Source organism: Anguilla anguilla, chromosome 2, assembly GCF_013347855.1.
Source record: "Anguilla anguilla isolate fAngAng1 chromosome 2, fAngAng1.pri, whole genome shotgun sequence".
Lineage (NCBI taxonomy): Eukaryota > Metazoa > Chordata > Actinopteri > Anguilliformes > Anguillidae > Anguilla > Anguilla anguilla.
The window spans coordinates 50277840-50303917 of record NC_049202.1 but is presented as its reverse complement, the minus strand read 5'-3'; the positions used below and the strand labels follow the sequence as shown (position 1 = coordinate 50303917).

Here is a 26078-nt window from a genome sequence, read left to right as displayed (position 1 = left end):
GTTGGGAGCACCTGTAGCCAGGGCTCTCAGAGATGTTAAAATGTGCTGGTCTCCAGTTTGAGGGAAGCTCTCTCCCCACTTTTTGGCTTCTGTTTTGGCGATGGCTGCAGTTTGGGTTTACACCATACAACATTGCTTCACCATACCCTTGATAATACTAACAACTGATAATACTAACTTTCACACCCCACATTGTCCTGCTTTTGCATAATTAGTTTATTTAAAATAAATGTGAACCCTTTCCCTAAATGCATCAGTATACGTCTCCCCTTTCCGTCATGGCTGTTGAACCAGGTTATGGCAATATGTTTGTACTTTACTTTTAGTGTTCATTCCACTGTTTCTGCCATAGGCTAAATGAAGATGATGAATGAACTTGACAGGATCAATTTTTAAAAAAATATATATTATGAAATATGTATGTTATGTAAACTTACATTGTGAAAAGAATTAAGGTCCAATGGGTCCAATTCTAATCATTTATCTTACAGAAATAATGGTAACAGTTACTGGGAAAATTATCCAAGCAACAAATCCAAATTAATAATTCCTGTCTATATTTCTCAAATACGTACATATATTTACATGCACACTTAGACGACGGTGCAAAATAAATGAATAAATAAACACAGTTCCAGCTCATCATGCATTATTTAAAATGTGCACTCTCCCCATCCCCCAACCACCAAAATATTTTAATTATTGATGCTGTGGGACTCTGGGCAGTATTCTAATAGGCAGATAGAATTTCTCAATCTGTTGTGTAGCAATGCTGAATGAGGAGAATGGGGGTGGGTGGGGGCACGCACAGACTGCGCGTGTGCTATAAATAGAAAGCACAGTCTCCTTTCGTTCAATTTTGTAGCAGCGGCTACGAGATGCACAGTGCATAATAAGTAAACGTACCTGGTAAATATATGGTTTAATGTTTCTTACCCATAGCAGACATCCATGTCTCTACAGACAAATACAAAAATGGTTTCCAAATCGAATCTTAAACCGAATATATGTCAAAGCTAAAATAACACATTCGGCAATTGATAATTACATTCAAGGTTTACAATTGAATAATGGGCTATCTATCCGCATGTAACTCATTGAGCTATGCATAATTATCATCTTCGTGCACGTACACAAAGAGAAGCTCTTAACTAAATTTAAAAAAACTACATAAAATATATGATCATGGTATCTTAAGTGTGCTAGTTACTTAACTGCGAACACTAACGAATGACCGCGCGCGTAAGAATGAGAAAGTAGGAGAGGCTGGCTGAGTGTGATGGGACATTCAATGAATGAGGAGTAGACGGCATTGTGGCTTCCTTGCAGCTTTTTGTTTAGGACGTGTTTCCGTTTTTCAGTTCAGAAACGGCTACAGATGTTAATATATATGCATGTTGGCCTTTACAGTGCCACAACACATCCAAATATAAGCTTTTGCGAGTAGGGCAGCTGCAATTCAAATTATTTCACCTGGCTTCTCCAACGAGTTTATGGGAAAACGCGATTAAATCGCACAGTGGCCACCTTTGCATAGGATGGAATTGTCAGCATACTATGCTATAGAAGCAAGGTAAGAAAACCAAATATATTCTCTGATAGATTTTTATGTGGTTCGTAAACTACGATTGAGCCTCGGACTGCAGATGCATATTATGAAGACATGATGATTCACGTGTCTAGAATGCACATAGACGATTGCACCGGCTGTGTTGCCCAGGCTGTGAGCATTTGAAAGATAAAATTGACCGTGCTTAATCTGTCGTAGGCTACAATTCACGTTAAATATGTAGACCAATTGTTCATACGAAGTATAACTAACGGTAATCGTGTAAATATCCGCATGCTTGGTTTGTTTTCTGTCGTGGTGGCGTTAGGAATTCAAACATTACGTAACTTCCCCCTTACCGAATGTGATGTCACCTTTATATTATACCAGGCCGACAAGACATTTCTTACCTGACGCTTTAACTTTGTCCGAAATATACACATGTAGCCTACGTTGTCCATACACGGTTATAAAATGCATATCGCCCATATAATTAAAAAAATATACCATGTTGTCCATATAGTGAAATTGTAATTAAGCACTCATTTTTAATATTGGTGCATTAAAACAGCACACGATTGTGTATATATAAAATATATAATGGTTTGTGAACCCTTTGGACTTACTTGGATTTCTGCATTAATTGTCCATTAAATGTTGTCTGGTCTTCATCTATATTTAATAACAAACAATCTGCTTAAACTAATAACAAACAAATATGTGTATTTGTTGTCAATACTGAATGCATCATTTAAACATTCACAGTTTAGGTTGGAAAAAGTATGTGAACCTCTAGGCTAATGTCTTCTCCAAAAGCTAATTGGAGTCAGGTGTCCCAATCAATGAGATGAGATTGGAGGTGTGGGTAGGAGGTGCCCTGCCCTACAAAAAAGGCACAAAATTTTGTTACTGACAGTCTGCTCTTCTCAAAAACAACTGTTCATGTGAACCATGCCCTGATCAAAGCAATTTTCTGAAGACCTTAGATGAATAACTACCATTGCATAAAGCTGGAAATAAGTACTTCGAAAGGCCTAGGTGTTCATCGATCCACACCAAGACAAGTTGTCTACAAATGGAGGAAATTCTGTACTGTTGCTACTCTCCCAAGTAGTGGGCATCTTGTAAAAATCACAGAAAGAGCGCAGCATGAAATGCTAAAGAAGGACAAAAAGAACCCTAGGGTAACAGCAAAGGACCCGCAGAAATCTCTTGAACTGGCTAAAGTCTCGGTTCACACTAAACAAGAATGGTATTCGTGAGAGGGCTCCACAGAGGAATCCACTGCTCTCCAAAAAAACATTTCTGCACATTTTAAGTTTTCAAAAGACCACCTGGATGTTCTATGGATGGATGAGACAGAAGTTTAACTTTTTTGCAGAAATGCACAACACTATGTTTGCAGGGGAAAAGCATTGCTCACCAACACCAAAACCTTATCTGAACCATGAAGCATGGTGGTTTGGGGCTGCTTTGGTGCCTCAGGGCCTGAACAGCTTGCAGTCATTGAGGGAACAAAATTCCAAATTGCATCAAGAAATTTTACAGGTGAATGTCAGGGTAGCAGTCTGTCACCTGAAGCTGAATAGAAGTTGGGTGGTGCCACAAAACAATGACCAAAAACAAATTAGTAAATTGACAACAGGATGGTTTAAACAGAATACAATTAAGGTTTTGAATTGGTCAAGTCATAATCCAGACCTTAACCCTATTGAGATGTTGTGACATGACCTGAAGAGGGCTGTTCATGCAAGAAATCTGACAAATATCAATGAACTGAAGCAGTTTTGTAAGGAAGAATGGTCCAAAACTTCTCTTAACCATTGTGCAAGTAGCAGTTATAGAAAACATTTGGTGGAGGATATTGCTACTAAAGAGGTCCTACCACTTACTAGATACAAGGGTTGAGATACCTTTTCCAGCTTGAACTGTGAAAGTTTAGACAGTGTTTTCAATAAAGACATGAAAATGAAATTGATTCGTTTAAGCAAAATGCGTTTGTCTATTAACACTCTTCAGGAGGTAAGCATGGGTGACCAAGATGCACGTGGTGGTGGTGGTGAGGTTCAGACAGTTTATAAAACTTAGTTTAGTTAAAACCGAGAGAGTGAGATGAAAGGTACAGTATGAGGATGTGGAAATATATTTCATAATTATATGTCAATATTAAATCAATTTGATGCTTTGAAGGCACAACAATTGCATTGCCTATGAATATTAGGTTAGAAAATACAGCATTTGCCTGATTTAACGTGACTTCCGGTATAAACCATGCCCACTTCCTGTCTTCTATCCGAATACAGATACAGATCATTTTGTTGGTTGAACAGATACAGATACAGATAATGACGTCTCTGCACACCCCTAATTTATAGTACCTGTCTTCAAATGTGCCGCAAATGTTTCTTTTTTTGCCAAAAATGCGAACACATAGACTTGTAGGGTAGATCTTGAAGAAAATCCATTGAGTGTTTGCCATAGATGATTTTGCTGCCCTACTTTGATGTTTGCTTTCTGCTGTTTGTCTGGTGCAGCCAGTTTGATGAGGTTTAATGTACTGTTTGTGATGTGAATATTTGTATGACCTTGTGTAGTAAACTGAGCACATCTGCTAAAATGTTAATGCTCACAAACATGCCCTTGCCCTTGTAAAAATATTAGGTTCTTTAGGATATCTTATCATCCTATTATGCCATCAGCTAACAGCACTTCCAAGGCATAAATCTGTGATGTTTATGTTACAGGGCCCTGCACTTGTGGCATGCTCCTGTACAGTCTGAACAGCCTTTTTTTAAAAAAAATTTTCATTAGTTTTTGAATTTCATACATGTAATACAAACAATTTCTTGAATTCTGCCCAACCAATCATGTACATATAGAGCTATCCATCATTAATCTGGGGGCATGACAGGTGTCCAAAATGGCACCCTTACAAGTGTTTCATACTTATAGTTCATTTATTGATCTGCTCCATTGCGCCACTGTTGTTTGGTAGACAGAGTAGAAGAGTGTAATCTCAGTACACATAAATGCTCTACTAATATTTAAATATGACTCCTTTTATTAATTAATACTCCTTTTTGCTGACCATTTGGAGTGGGTAAATCTGTTAGTGTTTCCACTACTCTGAGTTTGTTTGTGTGTGAGTGCCACACAATGAATTGCATTGTGCATGGCCATGTTTCGTTTACATTATGGAACAGTTTAAAAAGTATGAATAAAAGATACATTCATAAAATATTGCCAAGGATAAACACAGTAAAGTCATGGATATACTTCCATTGTGGTTCATGTTGATAGAAGTGCTCATGGCAAGATGATTGTAGTCATGAGTGGTAAAGTGCGCTATTCACAATACCATATACTTTAAATAACCATGAAATTCAATCTAATTCAAACATCATGCGATCGTTATTATTGGTTAGGTCAGCATCATTACAATTAACACACAAATACACTATTTGCAAACACTTTCTTAATACAGTAGGCAGTGTATTACAGGGAAATGCTATCAGTTAGCCAGGCCTTAACTTTGTCTTAAAACTGCCTTGATTTATGGTATTTTTAATACACAGTGGTAACTTGTTCCAATTTATGGCTTATGTGTATAGAAAAGAGTATTTACCCACTGTGGTCTTAAACCTGGTGCCATGCGTTTTGTGTATTTCTGAGTAGTGTTTGTAGCGCTTAAAATAGATTTAGAATGTTCAGGCTCATCTGGTTGTTGAGAAGTGAATTCGGTTTTGCCAGCAGATTAATCCTCTGGAAGGAATGGGAGTTTGCTGTGGGCAGCCTCCCAGCCTCCAGACCAAAGATTGGTAATTCTGGTCAAAGGCCGCCAGGTCTCAGAGCCACCGAGCTGCACATTCAAAGAGAGGACCGAGATTGTTAAAAATGTTTTCAGGCCTGCAGATTTGTATGCAGCTCTAACCTTTTTTTTTGCCAAGCCCACCCACTCCAGGGAAAAGCCCTTAATGCTGATTCAAAAACAAAAAATCTGGCTGAAGTGCAGTCCCATCCTGCTTTCTGACAGTGCTGTAATTTACATTTGCTCCCTGTGTGCTATTTTGTAGCTGCATGTCATCAGCAAAACCAACTGACACTGCTAACTAGGCTGGTCCCTACAGGCAGGATAAAAGGGACAGAAAAGTGGCTGGCCATGCACCCACACCCCCCACCACCCCCCGCACCCCCCATGAGGCAAACATCCTCACTGCATCCCTGCCAACAACACTGGAAACATTTAATTACTGCCTTCTCTGCCATTCTGCAGCCACAAAACATTCACTGGGTTTTAAAATGTGTCTCAAAAATTAGGAGGAGCATTATGTGTCTTTTTTCCAACAAGGATTTTATGAGATGCAGGAAGGTTGCTGGTTTGACTTCATATGCTGTTTAACAGGCACATTGTGGAACACTGGTCACTTAACCAAAATGTACCACTGTGTAATGGAGTTTGAAAAAGTTCACTGGACAGCCAGGCATTGTTTGCCTCATACAGTTTTATTGCGAATGACTCAGGAATACTTGAAAATTAACATTCTGGAAAGATAGTGTTTACATTAAAATAACTTTAGGATGAGACATTTAGGATGTGCTGTTTATTTTTATTGGTATCTAAAACAAACAAATTATTTATGATACCATCAAGCATGAAAGCTTAATTTAAGCAGCAGTCGAGGGAAGTTTTAATTACTTTGATACGCAGCATTTTGTAAATGTAAACAATAGCCAGCTTTCAAATATGAAGCATTTATTCTGTGCAGTTACAGAAATACAAAAGGATATAATTTTGGCCATATTTAAACCATATTTTAAATAATTAGTTCCAAACACATCACAAATCAGCTTTGCACTGAGAGTGGGTGAAGTGATATGGGCATTACAAAAGACTAAAAATGAATTTCATTTCATTCAGTTTTTCAAATGAAGGGGAAAAAATCCACTGCTACCCCAGCCCCTATCAATCTGCAATTGCAATCACTCCCAGTAGTAGCCTTGGTTCAGCATGGGGTTCAATGGGCAGCACAATCTTTTGCCCTTAGCATCTGTGCTCAGTGTGCACAGCAGAGGCTGTTTCCAGTCATAACCTATGCTTCACCTCCTCACCTCTTCCACTCTCTTCTAGTTCCTTTATATGCTTTAAAAGGAATCCTATGCAGGAATTTTAGCCTTGCTGTGGTCCTGTCTTTACAATAAACCTTGTCTCAATCCTGCCCACTCACCTCCATTTTTATATTTTATATCAGCCTTTTATACCTTTTTATTTTTAAATCTCTGTTTTTTGAAAGCTGTCTCCTTTTAGAAAAGACAATTACAAAGTTTACTGGTTTTTGAAAGAGTCCTGTAAGCTTATCCTCCACCGTTGCAGTAGCTAGCTAGTTAGCTACAGATGCTGTGCTAAAGCCTGATCCCATCCCACAGGCTCTGTAACTACACCCACCCTATCCCCACACAGAAAAGAGCGTCACATCCAGAAATGTCCCAAACACATTTTAGAATAAGAAATACAGGCAGAGGAGCACAGATTCGGCAAATGTGCACATAGACAGAGATTTCCAGTGCAACATAGATATGACTGAGCATGGTTATTTTATAATATTTTCAAGGTAAAAATCCTGCATAGTATGCCTTTAAGGCTGTATGCTCAGTACCAAACTGTCGGGTCCATCCATGCACAGGAACAATAACTTAACAGGATGAGGCACCTGGCAAAACCAGGGACTTCTTTTCATTTTTGAATTAATAAAAAGTCTACTGGAAGAATTTAATGGAAATGGAAATGTGGAACCTAGTATAGGAGAATCATAAGACCTCTATCATTATTAATCATTATTCCTCTATAAGTGATACTGTAAAGTTTACATGATAAAATAACAGTAAGCTTTCACCAAAAAGACTTTGATGTCATTTTCCGAACTGCATTCTTTTTATGCAGACGCTTAAATTATATTGTACTAGCATATGATGGGCAACTTTGACTGACAGAGAAACCATGTGAAGAGTGGGATGGCTGCAGTGCTGCACTCTCTTATTCTACTGCTGTTTTCTTGAACAATTTCTTTTCAAGAGTTGTCCAGGTTGTGACTAATGCAACCTTTCGAGGCCATTTGATTTGTTTCATTTTTCTTAGCTGTTAAAATTGGATTTTGATGGTGTTTAAATTACATTTATTCAGTCATGAAAAGTATTGTGTTGATCTGTTGACTGTGTACTTGCTGCACTGATTATGTCATTGGTTGCCAACCAATACATTCCTCTCTTGCTGGCACACATATATAGTTCCTGATAATAAATCAGTCCACCATGGATATGATGTCCCAGGTAACATTAGATGTTCTTATGAATTTTTATTTTGAAAGTATAATATGTGTAATATTTTTGTACACCATACTACAATATAAATATTCTGTTTTATCCCATATGTTTATTCATCTCTATTTGTATGTTTTAGTTCAAACAATGATTAGTGACTTTAAACTTGAGCGTAGGGTTATCATAAGATATTTTATAAGTTCACCCTTGGACCAGCATCTAACTGCAATGGACAAAGCCCAATGAATTTATGCATGTTCCTTTTTATATTCAAAAATCACTATATTGGGTGGCATGCTGGTGCAGTGGGTAGCACTGTTGTATTACAGCAAGAAGGTCCCAGGTTTGAATCCTGGCCGGGGCCTTTCTGTGTTTGCCTCCACCATGCCGCCCTATATAGTGATGTTTGAATATTGAACTTAATAAAATATTGTATGATAACCTTACACTCAAATTTAAAGGTACTAATTATATTCGCTAAAACATACAAATAGAGATGAATGCATGCTGGGATAGGCTCCAGCACCTCCTGCAACCCTGACCAAGAGTAAGCAGGTATAGATAATGGATGGCTGGATGGACATCACTATGTGTTTGTTGCTCATAATGAGTGGCAACAAGTCATGCATTCATCACTAATTCAATATTGAAACCAAGGCTCTATTTCTGAACAGTTGTTTCGACTCTCTTGTGTACTTGGGGTCATTCTGTATTTCATAAAGGCTGCTGGCTCCAGTAATGTCAGTAACCTTTTTACTCACAGGGTTATTTCAGAAGAATGTCAATATGATGCAGAGAGGGCCTGGGGGAAATCAGTGGCATGTAGATTCCTAGGTATAATTTTTGAATAATAAGCCATTCTTGCTGTTGACTTATATCCCATGTTCACAATTTAAAGCCCTTGTTGTGATTCATATACTTAAAGAAAAACATAAGACTCCATTTGAGATCTGCACTTTGTCTTTGAGACAGAGAACATACACACCTGCCCAAAATCCTTAAATCCACACAGCAATACCCTCCAGGATTTCATTGTTAATATTGATCATTGAAATGGGTTTTAAGTTTACACAAAATCTGATAATCCACTATAACAAATGTACCCATGCAAGGAGCATTGCATATGAATTCGTACCCCCTGATAACTCAGAATTATGACAGACAGTGATTATATTTCATGCGACAGGCCACACAGTGCTACTAGAGTGCCAATGTCAATGAGATGACTACTACTGTACTGTGAACTCCTGGCACATTGCTGGGCAATGTTAATGCAGAGCAGTGGCATGTCCAGACAAGTTTTAAAGGGGATGCCCTTTCCATAACATTTTTATTTCCATCCATGGTCACTTTCCTATCTGACTCTCCCCATATTAGATCAACTAAATGTTTTCATAAATGTCTCAATTAAAAATTCAGTTGTACAGTTAGTCACTTGACTGTGCCATTGGAGTACCTATGGGGTCTCCTGGAGGATAACCATTGAAATACAGGTTTAAATCCCTGCAGCACACATGGTGGAGACAAACTGGAGGTCCTACTTATAAAATAATGATGAAAAGCACAATGATTTGACGTGAAGCTACATCAGGTGACTATATTGGCTTTAGTAGTGAGTCTACAATATCTAGTTCTTTTAGAAGTGGGAAATATGTTTGTGAAATTACTGAAATGAGGAGAGCAGACTAACCACGGTCACTGTGTTTTGGTAAACCTGAACTATTTTAGGCCACCACTTCATTTGTGTAGTCCTTGTTCGGATATATAACGGATAAAGGGTTGCAAGCCAAATTGGAAATTTAACATAAAAAAGAAAAACAAAAAACAAATGCAGATATTTGATAGTGCAATGATTTATCTCGAACAGTACCCTGTGTTGTCTTGTCTGTCAAGATATGTGGTATGATACAATTTAACTATCCCTTTGTAGAGAAAATGCAGTTCTGCTTAAACAAACTCAAATAATAATCAACGAAGCTCAGTAAATGGACACAGAAAGTTATGCACAATGAAGCTCTTTAATCAGCTGATTCAGCATTCCATATTCAACTTCTTACAATGCAGTACATTTCAGTAATGTAACTATTGCTGTGTTTAATTTTATGTCAACGATCAGGATTTATGCATATTATCACGAAATTTAATCTAAAAATGGTACATGCAAGGCAGTATCGAATTACATAATCAAACAGTTGCACTGATAGAGCCGGCAAAGCTCATGTCATGATACAGCAGGCTACATGGATGAATACAAATTTGCACTGCTTCTTTAAGAGTGGGCTGTTCTGTGTTCCGCTGTCAATGGGTATGTTGATATCGGCTCGTGCTTGAAGTCATTTCTTGGATTAGTTGAGGTTATAAATGCATTACCGATTTCAGCCGTTTCAACCAGCAACAGTGAAACTTTGCTTAAATACCTGTTTTAATTATGTATTGATATTTTTCTTATTTTCTCTTTCCCCGCTATTCTTCATTTCAGCGTCTTCTGTTGGATGCTACTGTAGTTAGCCATCGAACACCCAGAAAACCATCTCCGCGATTCCCGGTGGATGCTTATAACATGGAGATTTCAAGTAGCCCTCAGGCCAGGAGCTAAATATACTTGATCAACACTCACCAGAAACTATCGGGGTATCGTTGACGGTAAGAGTACAAAGCAAACTATAGGGGTGTACATTTGCGCGAGGATGTCTTTTTGTTCTGTTGTAGAGCAGCCATTCATAGCCCACACTGCTGCGGCAGATGCGTGACATAAGCATTTGATTTCTCTTGTAGATGATGATCTGTTTTTAAATAAGCAAATAAATAAAGATGATAAAAATCGTTATCTGGTAACAATCGTGCGTATTCAGTTGATAATCACTATCCAAATGCCATGCGATAATATCGGTTTGGCTAAATGTCATTATAATGCTATATTCGCTAGCTATATAGCTATCGATACTATGATGATGCTTTTCTGGGGATGCTAGCTAACGTTGAAGCTAGCTGTATTGCCATCTATATAATAACAATGACATCACTGCGCTGTTGATAGATTTGGCCGTTTTTTATTACTTTTCCCCCCTCGATTGTTTATTCCTTAGCTAACTGCTACCTTATTTGGTTTGGGGAGGTATATGTTTTAGAATGTAAAAGGCATTAGCCAAGTAGTCATTAAATCCAGACAGGCAATTTAGTTATTGCAAAAAAATCACCAGATGCTATGCTGATTTTGTTGGCATTTGATTTACAAAAATTACAACAAAATTAGAACAACAGCAATCGATATCAAATGGGATACGCTGTTGTTCTCTGAGATATGTCTGTCTTTAGTCCGTATTATATAACACTAATTGCCTTCTCTTGTTTTTTTTCTAATTCTAAGAAATGTAATTTTTCCTTGTTATACTGCCATGAATGTTAGTGCCTCCCCACACTGCCACGGTTTTGGAAGGGATCATTACAAAGTGATCATAAATCAGAAGTGAATTAGAAAGCCTTTCCACAAAGTGATGTAGCTCCCCTAACCAGTCACCACATGTAACCATATCCTAACGCACACCCTGTGCCACACTACAATATACCATTGTCCCATGTACAGTACACGCGGATCTTTATTTGTTTTCTTCAAATGTGATTATGCAAAAAAAAAAAAAAACTTGTAATATGGATATGTAAATATCGTTTTGTAAGTTTAGAGTATTTGTGGCTTAATTTAACATCGACATTGTTTAGCCTATTTAGACTGCAGTGAAATGGCTTGACTAAATCTGTTTGAAAGACGCACACAATTCCTTCGGCTGGCAGAACTTTAGATATTGTGTTACATAATTGAATTTCAATTGTTAACATTGCAGCTTTACAAAAACCAGCCGCCTTTTTTGCAGTGCAAATTGAGTTAGTGAATGTCTAATCTTATCTATAAACTAGACAACTTTTTTTAGTTCACTTTGAATAATGAACAAAAGAAAGGGTGTTGAGTGAAGATAAATCCTTTTCTTTATTTTTTTAAATAACTGTCTTCAAGAAAGCATTGGTGTATTTCTATCCAGAGCTATTAATAAAAAATGTAGCATTTGTTAAAAAAAGAAATAGGCCCTATATAAAATCTTAACATTCAAAATCAAGTCAGTAGCCTATATCTATTGTCTACCAATCCTTTTATGAAATGTACAGCACAGATGATGTGTGTACATAGTGTTTGAATTTTGGAAAAGCGATATCTGAGGCTAAATATGTAAATACATAAACTGCTCCCCAATGCACACCCGTTCACTCACCCATCACATATTTTAAAAGTAGATCTAGCAGGACGTCTCTATTTTGGATAAATCTCTGGGTTTTTGGATGCCTCTTCTCCATTTTGCAGAATTATTTGAAAACTTGATTACACCCTGGTACACTTACATTTCATATAGAGTACTGTACTGTACCGTGTTGCAACTGTAAATGGCATCGTAAGGCCACAAGGTTATTTTGATTTAGCATGGTTGCACCAGCATATAAAAGGGTAGATGAAGGATACCAGTGTAATCTGAAAAGGCCTCGTGGTATTAGTCCCTTTGTTTGTGATTTGTTGTATGATCCTAAACGGCTAAAAGCCAATGATATTATGTAACCTCACTAACTGTAATTAATTGTTCAGCTCCGCTTACTAATACTTTCATGTTGTCTCTATGGATTACTCATAGTTTGTAACCTGCTGCTTTGACATTATCCCTCATTTTCACTCTGATGTAGTTGGTGTTGTATGTAAATGCACTCTCTTGATAATGAAAGATTTGCCTACATGTCATTGAATCAGTATAGCTCCATCAAGCTCCTGGCATAATCTGACCTGCTCTGATTTTGCATAATGGTGTGAAGTAGTTATTGAAATTGTGAAAATTCAATGTGCCTGTATGATTGCCTGATAAGGTATCATTTGAGTTGATCTTTTTCCTAGTCAGTGCTTATGGTGAGTCAACAGACATTTTCATTAGTTCCCAGAGGCAGGTCTAACGCCAGATCAGGCCCTCTTTTCTGAGATGCGTTCTTTTATTTTCACTCCTGTTGCCTGATCAGTGTTCAGAATAAGTGAATTTGCCATTTTTAATCTGCAGTCTCTTGAATGTGGTAATACCAGTTTAGTATATAGTTGAAACCTCTTCAGCCTCAGGGCCGACGTCTTCTTGTGTTCTTTGTTCTGTCAGCTTATAAATGCTGAAGATGTCTGCTCCCAATGACCTGAAGTCCTCCTGTGTGCCGAGGAATGGCCTGGTAAAGCTGCCCCCGCAGCCCAACGGCCTCGGCTCTGCCAGCATCACCAAAGGGACTCCAGCTGCCAAGAACCGCCTGTGCCAGTCCTCCTCGGTGCCCACCATCCTGCTCCCCGCGAGCCTCCCCTACCACATGGAGCCCCTCCCCACGGCTGCCTCCCTGTTAGGGTCCGACCTGGACGCCGGCTCCCCCACTTCCGACTTCCCTCCTCGCCAAAAGCTCTGCAAGCCGTCCCTGGAGAGGCAGCTGGTGCTGGACGAGAAGGTGCTGAACCGGCTCCTGTGGTACTTCACCACTGCCGAAAAGTGCGTTCTGGCGCAGGTGTGCAAGACCTGGAGGAAGGTGCTGTACCAGCCCAAGTTCTGGGATGGTGTGACGCCCATTCTGCATTCCAAGGAACTGTATGCCATCCTGCCCAATGGGGAGAAGGAGTTTGTCAGCCTGCAGGCCTTTGCGCTGAGGGGATTCCATGCCTTCTGCCTGGTGGGCGTCTCCGACTTGGACATTTGCGAGTTCATCGACAACTACCCCCTGTCCAAGAAGGGAGTGAAGTCCGTCAGCCTGAAAAGATCCACCATCACAGACGCTGGTTTGGAGGTAATTTCTGTGAATCATATTTATTTAGATATTTATTTATTTGTGTTTTGTTGAAGGCTAACAACAGAGAGTCATCTTTCGAAGACTGGTTGGCCTGGAATGTTTGCAACCTTATGTGGGATGGTTTCAATAACTCACTGTGTATATAAATTGCAAGTGAATCCAAATAGAAGTTTTTTAAGTTTATGTAATGTGGCACACGGTATTAATAGTTCAATCACCAGACTGAGTGTACTTTACTGGAGACTCCTGCCATTCTTTCTTGAGCTTCCTACAGATGGGGAAAATCTGTGAATATGGTACTGCAGGGGTAGGCAACCCTAGTTCTGAGATGCCAGGGATGTCTATGGTTTTCGCTCCCTCCAAACTCCATGTTTGGATGAGTTATTTGATGTAATGAACAAACGTGAGTGTGCTGGAGCCGAGGTAGTCAGCATTTCACCAGGCTCTGGATTGCCTGGCCTAGACTATTAATAATTGATCAAACTGCAATCAAGCTTAGATCAAACAGAAACCAGAAACATTTCTGGCACTTCAACACTGGGCTTTCCTGCTCTTGTACTGTACAGTCCAAACACACAGGTTTGTGCTTACTCCTTTTCTGAAAGTGTTTTTAAGAGTGAATACAAAAGGTGTTTGATTGCATAATATGATGAACTAAATCACTGAGAATTATGCCGTAAGGTTACCACAATCAAAGGGCGCCACAGGTGGTTCTCTAAGATGACTTAAATGTTCATTTTAGAACAGAACTCTTGCTGTATTTTTCCAAAATTGCAAAAATTAAGTGAATGCAACTTTGTATAACACATACATGCACATTCACACCCACACATACAATGGAAAACAGTCTAAACAAGGAAAAAAACTCCAGGTGCAACAGAGGAAGAAAGAAGTTATTTTATTGTTTTTTCCTTGTTGCAAATATTTATTCAACAAGACAGAAACACTTTACTCAAACATAATATTCTGTGCACACATTGTTCAATTTATGACCCGTGAACATTCTGTATTGTCTGGTAGTTTTTCAAATGAATATGTCAGGCTGCCGTAGTCTTTGTTTTACCACTACAGCAATCCAAACACCACTGGGTGAAGTCAGTCGCTTGTTAGACTCCATCTGTGGGACGTAATTGAATTAATTTGCATGAACTAACTGCTCAGGTCACTAACCAGTCATTTGCTCACATTTTATGAGGAACATGCAATTTAACAAAGAGATCTGCCTAGGTACTTTATTGTGTATACTTAAAGAGGGTTATCTCATAGTCAATAGTGCTGTCCTTATGTTATTCTGATCTACATCATAATAAAATTTTCTAGAGGGCAACATAATATGTTTGTATTTCCTTGCTTAGGTTCTATTGGTGAGGCACTTTTTATTGTCATGGTGTTGGTTAATTATTAATTAATGGCTATCATGTGTAAGATAGGATGAGATGATTGCGTTTAGTGTGAAATATGCAAAGTATGGAATGCAAAATTTCTTAACAAACGACTTTAACACTCCTTCAACATAATATATCTGAAATATGAATGGCTGTTGAATCATCTGAGAACCAAAAACATTCAAGTTATTAATTATAAACAGATATAAAAAGACATATATCTAGAAGACATTTCACTGGCTCAGTTTTCCCCTAATTATCCTTTTCTCCCATTCAGTCATTGCAGCTTATTGAATATATAGCAGGTCTGCAGCTCCATTCAAATTAGAAGGTCTCATTTGAAAGTGCCTTTATTTTCAGTCATACCAAACCAAACAGAGGATTGCTGTCATCTTCACCAGTGAAACAATGTCACCCTTTGCAATTGATGAACCCAAGAATTTATTGTAAAAGTAGTGAATGGACACCAGGAAAATGGGCATCAGTTCCATTGCAATGTTATGTATTGAAGAGCCGTTTGAGTCACAAGGCCAAAGGGGTTCAGTTACATGATTTATTTCATTGATTACATGGCACTGGCATATTCAAAGGACATTCGATGGCAAAGAGACCATTCAGCACACAAAGAACAAATACACTGCGTTTGACTGCAGTGAGCCCTCTGATAACTACAGAAACTTAGCTGTCAGTGGCAACATTACATCATATGCCATAGATCTAAACTTATGTCCGAACTTAAATAAGACAGTTGTCAGGCAAATGTCACAGTTTTGGAAAGACTTGGTGTATTCACGTCTAAACACTGCAACTACTGAAAGTTAATTCATTGAATATTATTTCATCTGACAACATTGGCCAGCAACTGTGTTTGTTGGTTATTTTGTTTTAAACCTTTTACCCTTTCATTGCTTTTGACATTTTGCAGTAATTCTGGTTCTAAATATATCCTGATGTGTAGCCAGCACAGTGAATTGCAGATACCAAATTTGCTGTGGGCAAGCATTTTAGTCAGGATTTTAGAAATCATATTACAGTACATTTCTGCAGAAAAAATACATTTCAAGGTTACAGTAATTATGGATCAGATTTTTGTATAACAACAAAAATAAACAGTGTATTTAAGTGCCTTTCCTGAAAAAATGCTTTGTTTCAAAGAATTATGCGTGAAACACATTTTAAGGGAACACATTAAATTGGGAATATGTGTTGTTTAGTCTGGGGAAAAAAGTTTAATTAGCAGTTTAAAACCGTGTTCTGAGATCTGAATAAAAAGAATTCCCAATAATGATTCAGTATGAATATGGGGGTAGAAGAGCACAGTACTTTACTTTGCAGTTGTCACATACATCTCTCATTTTCAGTCCTTGCACAGCAAGTTTACAGTCATAAGACTTTGAATCCATCCAGGATATTGTGTACTTATCCAGCAATTATTCGGCAGCTGTTCCAATGACAAATTTCCGTCCATGTGTGGATGTTCGTTACCAGATTTCAACTGTGCAGTTGGTAGGAGACCTCAGCTGAGGCAGAAAATGAATGGCTATAAGCTGCAGACATTGGTCACGTTGGGCAGAAGCCTAAGGCTCTCTTAGGCTTTTATATCTTCCTGTTGTAAGACCCTAATGTGAATACATTCCGCCTGGGGTCCATTCTGCGCATTTAGCACATCACACAAGGAGAGAGAGAGAGAGTCCATTTTGGAAGTTCCGTACTCTGTGTTCTTGTGTTGGTTGTTAGCATGCTTTGATATTGACAAAAAAGTGAATTACCAAAACTGACAGGTGTTATTTGTTGTTTTGATTCTGTTGTGGGGAAAAGCTATCTGCACCCCCTGTCTTTATGTATTTGTAGGCTTGTCACAGTGTTACTATTTTGACTTCCCTCTAAGACTGTTGATATCAGAATCACCAACCTTAGCTGTTAGGAAGGCCTGCCGGATTCCCTCATGAGACTAGACTCAAGTTTAGCGCTCAAATTTCTATAATTCACGAAATACTTTGCAACATCAAAACAAAAGTCTTACAAATAAAAATTTTAAGTAAAATACCTGGGAATTAATGTTGGTTATAAATAGCCTAAATTTAATTTCCTTCTGGTACAGTCATAACAAAAATGGCCTAAATAAAGTGGCGTCAACATTTAAAAAATGTAACAAATTAAATAAACAAATTAAAACATTAAGTTAACTATCTTTGACAGTGCAACACGATTACTACACGATAGGCCTACAATCTAATTTAGAGCTCTGCTCGGCAACTGATGCGTGACCTGCATTGATCAGTGATAAGGACATGTGGGCTACAGTATATGCACTTCTACTGTCTTAATAAAGACAATATTGAAGCTCTGAAAATGCACGTTTTTATTTCTTTTTTAAAAATTATTTTAAAATTTTATTTACAAAATTACAAAACTGGTATTGACATTGTGGAGGTAATTACACCGGTGTAGGCACGTCCATTGTTAAACACGGTTAAACAAAACACCGCGGCAAGCCTATATCGTTGACAATAAATGTAACATTTTGTAGACCCCAACATCAAATGCTAAAATGTGTAGGCAGTCAGATTGACATACTGATCTGAATGCATTTTCACTATCCCAGGGTTGAGGGGAAAAAAAGTGGTTTAAATTATGTTTTCAACCATTGGCTTTGTTGTTGTTTGCAAATCCCTGTTTTGACACTACTTGTCCAGAAATTCAATAGTTGTTATGCAGATTTCCTACCAAAAATCCTACCAAAATGTTACGGTTGTTCTATGCCAAAGACATGTTATATGCATTAATTCTTGTGAGTGAAAGCAACTTCAGGGAGGAGTAGAGATTCTGTACCAAAGTGGTATTTAAATCCTTACCACGGAAGAAACCATTGAGGGAAATGTTTTGATTCCGTCCACTGCTGCACATGGTATTAAAACATGCAGAGGAGGAAACTACAGCATTCTGTCTCCCCTGTGGCTGGCATGTGTGGAGGAAGGCTGGCCTGTCAGCATTCTTCAGAGATGTCAAGGGAACCGCAGTTCCATGGCGATAACTTAAGGGTAGATTCAGATGCACTGTGCTGGCTAGCAACTACTTAAGCATTTTTCAGATCAGTGTTATTTCTGGCTTTATTCCCATGTCTAATGAGAGAAAACAGATGTTTGGGCTCTTCAAGGGGTGTGGCAGTATCTCTGTGGAATTTCTGATTTACGACCTATGTAATTCACCAATGAAGATCGTATATCATGATTTAATTCATACACATATTTGTGTGAACTAGTATTACTGCTACAGTGATGATTGGGGGCAGGGATTAAAAACAAAATGAAGCGAAATGGCACTTTACGGATATTGTTGACTATGAAGTTTATATTTTGAAAGAGAGCAGTGCAGGCAGCTGATGTTCCATTTGCCCTCCAGGTGATGCTGGAGCAGATGCAGGGCCTGATGCACCTGGAGCTGTCGGGCTGTAATGATTTCACAGAGGCAGGGCTGTGGTCCAGCCTCAACGCGCGACTCACCTCCCTGAGCGTCAGCGACTGCATCAACGTTGCGGACGACGCCATCGCCGCCATCTCGCAGCTGCTTCCCAACCTGTCGGAGCTCAGCCTGCAGGCCTACCACGTGACCGACACGGCCATGGCCTACTTCACCGCCAAGCAGGGCTACACCACCCACACGCTCCGCCTGCACTCCTGCTGGGAGATCACCAACCACGGCGTGGTCAACATGGTGCACAGCCTGCCCAACCTGACCGCCCTCAGCCTCTCTGGCTGCTCCAAGATCACCGACGACGGCGTGGAGCTGGTGGCCGAGAACCTGCGCAAGCTGCGCAGCCTGGACCTGTCCTGGTGCCCGCGCATCACCGACATGGCGCTGGAGTACATCGCCTGCGACCTCCACAAGCTGGAGGAGCTGGTGCTTGACCGGTGAGTCTCCCTGAAAGGCAGGGGAAGGCTGGAGTTTTGCCTTGTTGAGTTTGCCTTGTTTCTGACACAACCCCCACGAATGCTTTGAAGATCTATGCCGTAGTGCAGGCATGGGCAACCCTTGTCGTGGCGGGGCGCAGGGTAGGCTGGTTTTTGTTGCTACTTGGCACTTGATCCTTTAAAGCAGATGGTTTCGTAATTAACTTACCTTAGCTAGCCTCTTGAGTTGCAGTCTGGGGAAAAAAACAGAAACCGGCGTGCCCAGGGCTTGGTCACCTCTTTAATGATGCAATTGCAGGTGTGCTTCCTGGTCCTAACCTCCTCCTTCTCCCTGTGGTGACTGTCTGTGTTTCAGGTGTGTGCGCATCACAGACACAGGGCTGGGATACCTGTCCACCATGTCCTCCCTGCGCAGCCTCTACCTGAGATGGTGTTGCCAGGTACAGCCCTCCTAGCTTTCATAGCTGTCATATCTCACTTCAGATGAAGTTTCCCTGCTCTGCCTGTGACTGGTAGAGTGAAGCGCTCTCACACAAACAAAAATGACTGTAGGGACTCATCCTCTTCAATCTTTGCAGGTGCAGGACTTCGGCTTACAGCATCTTTTTGGAATGAAGAGCCTGCGTCTTCTGTCTCTTGCAGGTTCGTTCCTTTTTTGTTTGTTTCGTTTGTTGTTTTGTTTTTCATGGTCACATGGCTCAACAGGTTTGAGGTGCTGCATCCTCCTGGTGATGGTTTCCTTTCCTGATGTAACGTCCTTTCTCTGTCTGTCCTAGGCTGCCCCCTGTTGACCACCACAGGCCTCTCTGGCCTGATTCAGCTTCAGGACCTCGAAGAGCTAGAACTGACCAACTGCCCAGGAGCCACCGCCGAACTCTTCAAGTACTACTCTCAGCACTTGCCTCACTGCATGGTCATCGAGTAGTGAGAGGATGCATCGGAGCGCTGCATCATAACACCAAATCCTTCTCCTTCAGTCGACTTTAAAAAATAGAAAATTAACGCTGACCTAACCGATACTGTCCTGAGCCTGAAGGGGAAAGAGAAAAGCTGTCACCGATAAGGAAGAGTTGACCGGAGAGAGCGGGACGTTGGGAGGCACAGATGAGAGGGTCGTGACTGACTGGCCTGTGTGCAGAGAGAAAACCTGAGATGAGAGAAGCCCCAGAGGAAAGGCGTCTTACTAAACCAGACCGGATTTAACACACACACACACACACACACACGCGCGCGCTCACACATACACAAACACGCGACGGTTTCGCGGGACAGTGAAACTTGGCTTTGGTGTGACATCATTCGGTGTTTTTTCAACTCATTAAAAAGTGTGTACAGGTTCCTCTGACAGGGTCCCGTCCAGGTTGTGGGTGTCCAGAGAAAAGGGGCGGGTGGGGACAGGGCTTAGGAGAATGGCAGCGACCAATCTCTCGCATTCTTCAAGATGACGGTTTTTTCCCCTTGTCTCTGTATTAAAAATACAAAAAAAAATACTAAAACAAAAAAAAACAGCTACTTAGATTTTTTTCGTCCAGGCTGCACGCTTACTCGCTTGTTGTCATGCATTTTTTAACATTATTTTTCTAGATATTATTTTTTATTAACGGGATGAATATAAAGCATTTGTGGTAAGCAATCAAGTTTGGGGTTTTGTGGAGGAAGCGGAACGCCTCCTCCGATGGAGGTCGACCGCCGAAGGATCGGTGCAGTCAAGGGCCCGGGGGTCGACTTCGACGCGATGAAGCGGATGACCGGGGGGGGGCGGAGTCCGTGTGGCGAAAACCGGCCGGTTGGATGGGGAAGGGGAAGGAGGGGGGGCTGCCTTACTGCTCTCTCTTATTTGTGGTCGTAAGGGGACTGTACCCTGTAAATGTTGAATAACACGCCCGGCTTGGCCTTTACAAGTGATACAGTTTTCATTCCATTTTTGAAATCATACAATATTAGTGGCTTGTGTGCAGGTTTGAGTCTTGATGCTATTGCAGCTGAAGGTGAATCCACACTTCGTTTTCTTTGGGCTCTTTGGCTGCCAGTGCTGCCTGTTTATGAGAGCCAGGCGAAACATTTTCAGGGGAAGAAACTGCACGTTGTATTACTTATTTGTGACCTGGCCAAATGTACATAACACTTACATTAGCTGTGCTGCGGGTGGTAACTACTGTTTCAGTAGTGTAAGCACATATTCGTCAGCCGTATTCTTTTGAGACCGTATGCAAAATACTAACACTGCATTGTATTGCATTGTAATATATAATTAATAACTTATTTAATGATACATTTACACATATATACAGATGTATGTTGATTGATGGGAGTGAACTATGTAAAATCCCTTCAGAAGATTAAGAGAATATACTGTCCTCATAGAATATTGAAGAGGGAAGGATAATGGAGGGAATCCACTGTGAGAGGCTGTGCGATTCACTGGCTCAGAGCCACTGCAGATGTATTGCAGTACTGCGACCCTCCATCCTGGGCCTGCTTTCGGGCTCCTGTTTTTTCACTCGGCTCGCTGTTCCAGCAGAAGTCCTCTTGTACCTGCAGCTCTTCAGTTTATTTTTAGTTTATACTCGCACTCGGTACGGTACAGTTAAACTCCTCTCTGTTGCTCGGCTCAGTAGGGGGCGTAAGCTGCTTTGGAGATCCACCTCTTCTCCCTGCAGTTTGTGTTATCTCTTCTTGCACTGTTGTCGCTATGCGTTGTTCTGAGATTTTTTTTCTGGCTCTCTTCGTCTCCTCTGTTCACACCTGACCTATGCCGACAGGCCCCCGTTGCTTGAGGAAGTCGGTGGCTGAGGGAACACAAAAGCCTGTAGCTGAGTCCACCATCAGTTTCTTAGCAGACCATGCTGAGTCTTCAGGCAGACGCATGCAGCTCATGCCGCAAAGTTGACATTTTTTTCCTCCTGGAAGGTCTGCTTCTGTTGCATTATTTTTTAATCAGAGGGATGTGGTGGAGTCAAATTCAAAGTCAAATTCAACTTAGAGGTTGTAAGTTGTAGCAAGGGCCTAATTCTGGTGTGTGCTGCATCTTGAGTCTGCTCTCAGTAGGCTAATTATCAGTGGTGTAATATGGAAGGGATGCTACTGACTCCATCAGCTTAAAGCCAGTGGCCTGTTAAACTTTATGATAGATCAGCAGGCATGCGTCTCAGAACACATTAGTGTGGGGTTGAAATATCCATTTCCCGGGTTGGTTTCTTGGTTTCTGCTGGGTGAGTTTGATTTTAAATGCAGTCATGCGGCAGGTCAGAAGGCTTTCAGATTGTGCTGGTAGAGATCAGCTTGGCAAGAGCAAGGCTTGTGAGTGTAGGCATGTTTATTTCCGAGTCTTCGGGTTTCTGCTGTGGAAAGATAGTAGCCATCTCTAGTAAATCTGAGCCATCTCTGGGCTCCTCTGAACAGGCAGTGGAGCAGCGCAGAGCGGGGATCAGGGTACCAGCCCCACTCAGTCAACCTCTTCCTTCATTTCCTTTTGCTCGTTTATTTGTTGATGGATTGAGTCCTCCAACTATTTGCTTGTATATGGATGTACATGTATATTTATTGAGAAGTATTTATTTATTTATTTATTTATTTATTTATTTGCTCATTCATTAAGTCATTTTTTTTTTATTTCTGGAGGACGTTTTGGGCTGAGGCAGCTCATTGCTTTTTTGGTTGGCTGTAAGATAAAATGGAACAGTGGGGAAATGGATTTTAGAGATATGGTTCTCATCAAGCGGTTCGCTCCTTGCTTGTCATCCAACTTCGCCATCTGTTGAACCAGTTGAGCTATTATGCAGAAGCGGTGATGTTTGCAATCACTGCTCCATGCAATATTTGTATTTTCTGAATGGTGTTGTTGATAACAAGCAGGCGAGGGAGGGAGTGGAAGAGAGAGAGTGTAATCTGTTGCTTGCACGAGCAGGTTTTGGCCGTTTGCTACTGTCTGCTAGAACTGGCTTTTGTGACATTGGTGAGGTTCAGCAGCCTCTGGCTGAAGGTAGGAATGTAGCTTAAGTCATTTTTGCTCATCTGGATTTTTGGTATCTCTGTGTCAGGTGACAGTGCTGTGTTCTTCTGCAGTTACACATACCCAATCTCAGTAGATTGGGTTGGTCAGTATCACCGCTGAGTTCTGTCAGAATTGAGATAACTATAATGCCACTGGTGCCAATGTGAGATCCTGACCAAACAATTAGAAATGAATTTTGCTAGTGGTTTTCAAGACAGTCAAACCTGGGCACTGGCATATTCAGCACAGAACGTGTTTTGGTATACACAGCCACTCAAGAGGCTCATTTTTTTGAAGTGGATGAAGGCTTGGCTGAGGCTCATTAACTGAAACTTATATTTCTTATAAAGTCAGTTTCTTTGTTTTTGACTTAACTCCCACCCCCCACAAATTATTTGCCTGTGTGCTAACATTTATTACAGGAAGACATACATATAAGCTAAAGGTATACATATAAAGAAATGTAAAAAATTATATATAAATACTGCTCAGAGGGGCCACCATACTGGCTGAAGGATACTGTATGAAGGCCACAGTGGAATTTATTTGCTATTTATTTTTGAACATAATTTTTTTTTTTATTTGCATTGTTTGAATATATTATATATTTGATGATGGTCTGTTTTAGAGTGATGATTCAAAGAAAAAGGAAAGAATGATTGTGCCTGATATACAGACTTATAATCCTGCATTTCCGGATGTATTTGCCTACTAGTGAAGTCAGTCAAACAGTAAAGATGAAAGTACAAGCCAGAAGTGCAGCAGCTTATTGTGCACTAGGATTGACCAGGAACTGCACTGTAATTGACCAGGAATTGTTACAGCACATAAAATATGGAGCCATTACCCGGAATCCAGTTGTTCACCTTATTAGACGTTCAGCACTGCAGGGTGTTCACAATAGGACTCTACTGATGATCCTAAACCTGTAAGCGCTTAATGGTGTGGATGCTAATTCAAACAATCGGTGAATTAAACTGTGTGCGCATTCATTTGCTGGACACATTAGTTCACATTTAACTATGTAAAAACCTGCATGTTCCCTTCCTTTACAACATTTGATTATCCAATGGAAGACATACTGTCCAAATTAAGTCTTTTAAATCATTTCACTAATTGTATCTGTAGGAAACACCTCAACAGTCAGTTATGCAGTGCAGGCAAAAAGCGATGTTGCATCACAGCAGCCCTGATGAAAGGCATGTCCAGTATGCTCATAATGCAGATCCCTTGTGGCCCACAAGAAGCCCATCTGTTTTTCTGCAAATCAATGGCAGCAAGCGTATTATTAATGCCCCTGCAGAGCAGCTATGTTCTTTATAGGCTGTTGACCACATCCCTGAAACATCTATTGGGCGTTAACCCAGATGTCACTTTTCAGTGCAAGTATGTGATAATTACAATATCTGCTGTTCACGTCTGTGACGGCGCAGGTCCAAAGTGAAAAATCAAAAGCCTCTGATCTTCAGGCTCGTTGTCCAAACAGAAAGATGTCTTGTAATTCTACCCTGGTAACTTCTTGTAAAAGTGGGTTTTAGAGTTAGCGTGAACCTCTAAAGCCAAGTTCTTCACAGTTTCTGTCGACTCACCGTGCAGCAAGTACAACAGCAAATGTGATACTCACCTGTGGTTAGTTTATGGTAATGAACTGGATTCAAGCGATTTCATACTTTCATTGGGAATAACTGTTTTTCCCACCTAAAACCCTCTGTACAATTTTATTAATGCAACTGTTAGATTTTATGAATAAAGCATATATCCAACATGTATTATGTGACTGCAATAGATAGGGATGAGTTCTGCAGCTGGAATGAAAGCCTGGTCTGGAACACTGGTCTTGTAGGCTTAACAGCAAAGTCAACCATCAATGCCAAATTCTGACTATTACTCTGATGTATTCATTTGGTTCTTTCAGTTGTGACAAAGAAGTCATGAGCTTCATTGATTTCGTTTTGCTTCGTTTCATTTAGTTTAGTTTCTGTAAATACTATTGTGGTGAAAATCTATTTGATGACTTTTTATTCATTTCTTCTCATGGCTGCAGTGCCTTGTCAGACGAGCGTTGTCGTTTTGAAATGGTTTGGTTGCAGTCTGCACCGTTTTAGTAAAAGTTGAACAAAAATACTAGTACCGAGTCATCTTTCATTTCAAAACACTACAGCATGCTTATTGTCTTTGTTTTATTTGGTCAATTAAAGCTAAGCACTGTACCCATTCAGGTTCTACAGCTACTCCATTTACAGTTTGGAGAAATGTAATATTTACAACAGTGGAAATTTGTGTGCAGGTAGCTATGATTTATGAATCTGTAAATTGGGTCTTCTTATTGCTGTAAAATGCGTCAAGCATCTTTTCTTTTGCCTAGGATTGTTATGCATATGCATATTTCTGGAAGAAAAATACGAAGTATTGAACTTAAAAAATGAAGGTGTTTTTAAAACAGTCGTAGAAATTGAGACACATCTTTATTTGTGTGATGAAAGCAGAATGACTGAACCTCTGGGACAGTCATGATTATCAGAATACATCCACTGGTTGCTGCACATTGCAGTTGGTCTAATCACATGATGTGGAATATCAAAAATATTTATCCTACAGCACCACCTACTGAAAAGACAATATAGATTTGGCTGAATAAGCACTGCATTCGTGAGTTTGTTTGCTGTGACTGCAGAGAAAAAGGCAACTTGGAAAAATAATGTAAATTTTAGGATATTAAGATATTTCAGTGTAAAAAATGGTCACAACTTTCAGACGGCTGTTGCACATTACTAAATTGATGCCATTTGGTTTATGGGATTAGTCAAACACACCTGCTGTTGAAGCTTGGATAGATGCATAGGGCTGAGTAAAAGAGATTTAAACATATAAAAGGAACACATTATTTATGGTCATTTCAAATTCAATGAATGTTTAACAGTCTGCATGTTTGCCTTCCTGTGTGAAATATGACATGACTGAGATGTGAATTGGAGGAGAGTCAGCAATGGAACAACATGATGTATTTACAGTGAAATTAATATTTAATCACAAATTGTGTTTTATATGCATTTTGTTATTAAACATTGAGAAATAAAAATCAC

General features: G+C 39.9%; 1 protein-coding gene across 3 annotated transcripts; it reads left to right on the top strand.

Annotated features, from left to right (window-relative positions):
• The first annotated feature begins 1234 nt into the window (after window positions 1-1234).
• LOC118220538 (F-box/LRR-repeat protein 16-like) lies at window positions 1235-25122 on the top strand. 3 transcript variants are annotated; one of them, XM_035404362.1, is made up of 7 exons: window positions 1235-1573; window positions 10344-10507; window positions 13039-13702; window positions 18493-19001; window positions 19357-19441; window positions 19580-19643; window positions 19778-25122. In XM_035404362.1, exons 3-7 carry the CDS (start codon window positions 13046-13048, stop codon window positions 19924-19926), a joined length of 1464 nt encoding a protein of 487 aa, XP_035260253.1. In that variant the 5' UTR covers window positions 1235-1573; window positions 10344-10507; window positions 13039-13045; the 3' UTR covers window positions 19927-25122. The 3 variants fall into 3 exon arrangements, with proteins under 3 accessions (XP_035260253.1, XP_035260254.1, XP_035260255.1); XM_035404363.1 differs by lacking the exon at window positions 1235-1573 and adding an exon at window positions 10108-10169; XM_035404364.1 differs by lacking the exon at window positions 1235-1573 and adding an exon at window positions 10173-10218.
• The last annotated feature ends 956 nt before the right edge of the window (window positions 25123-26078 follow it).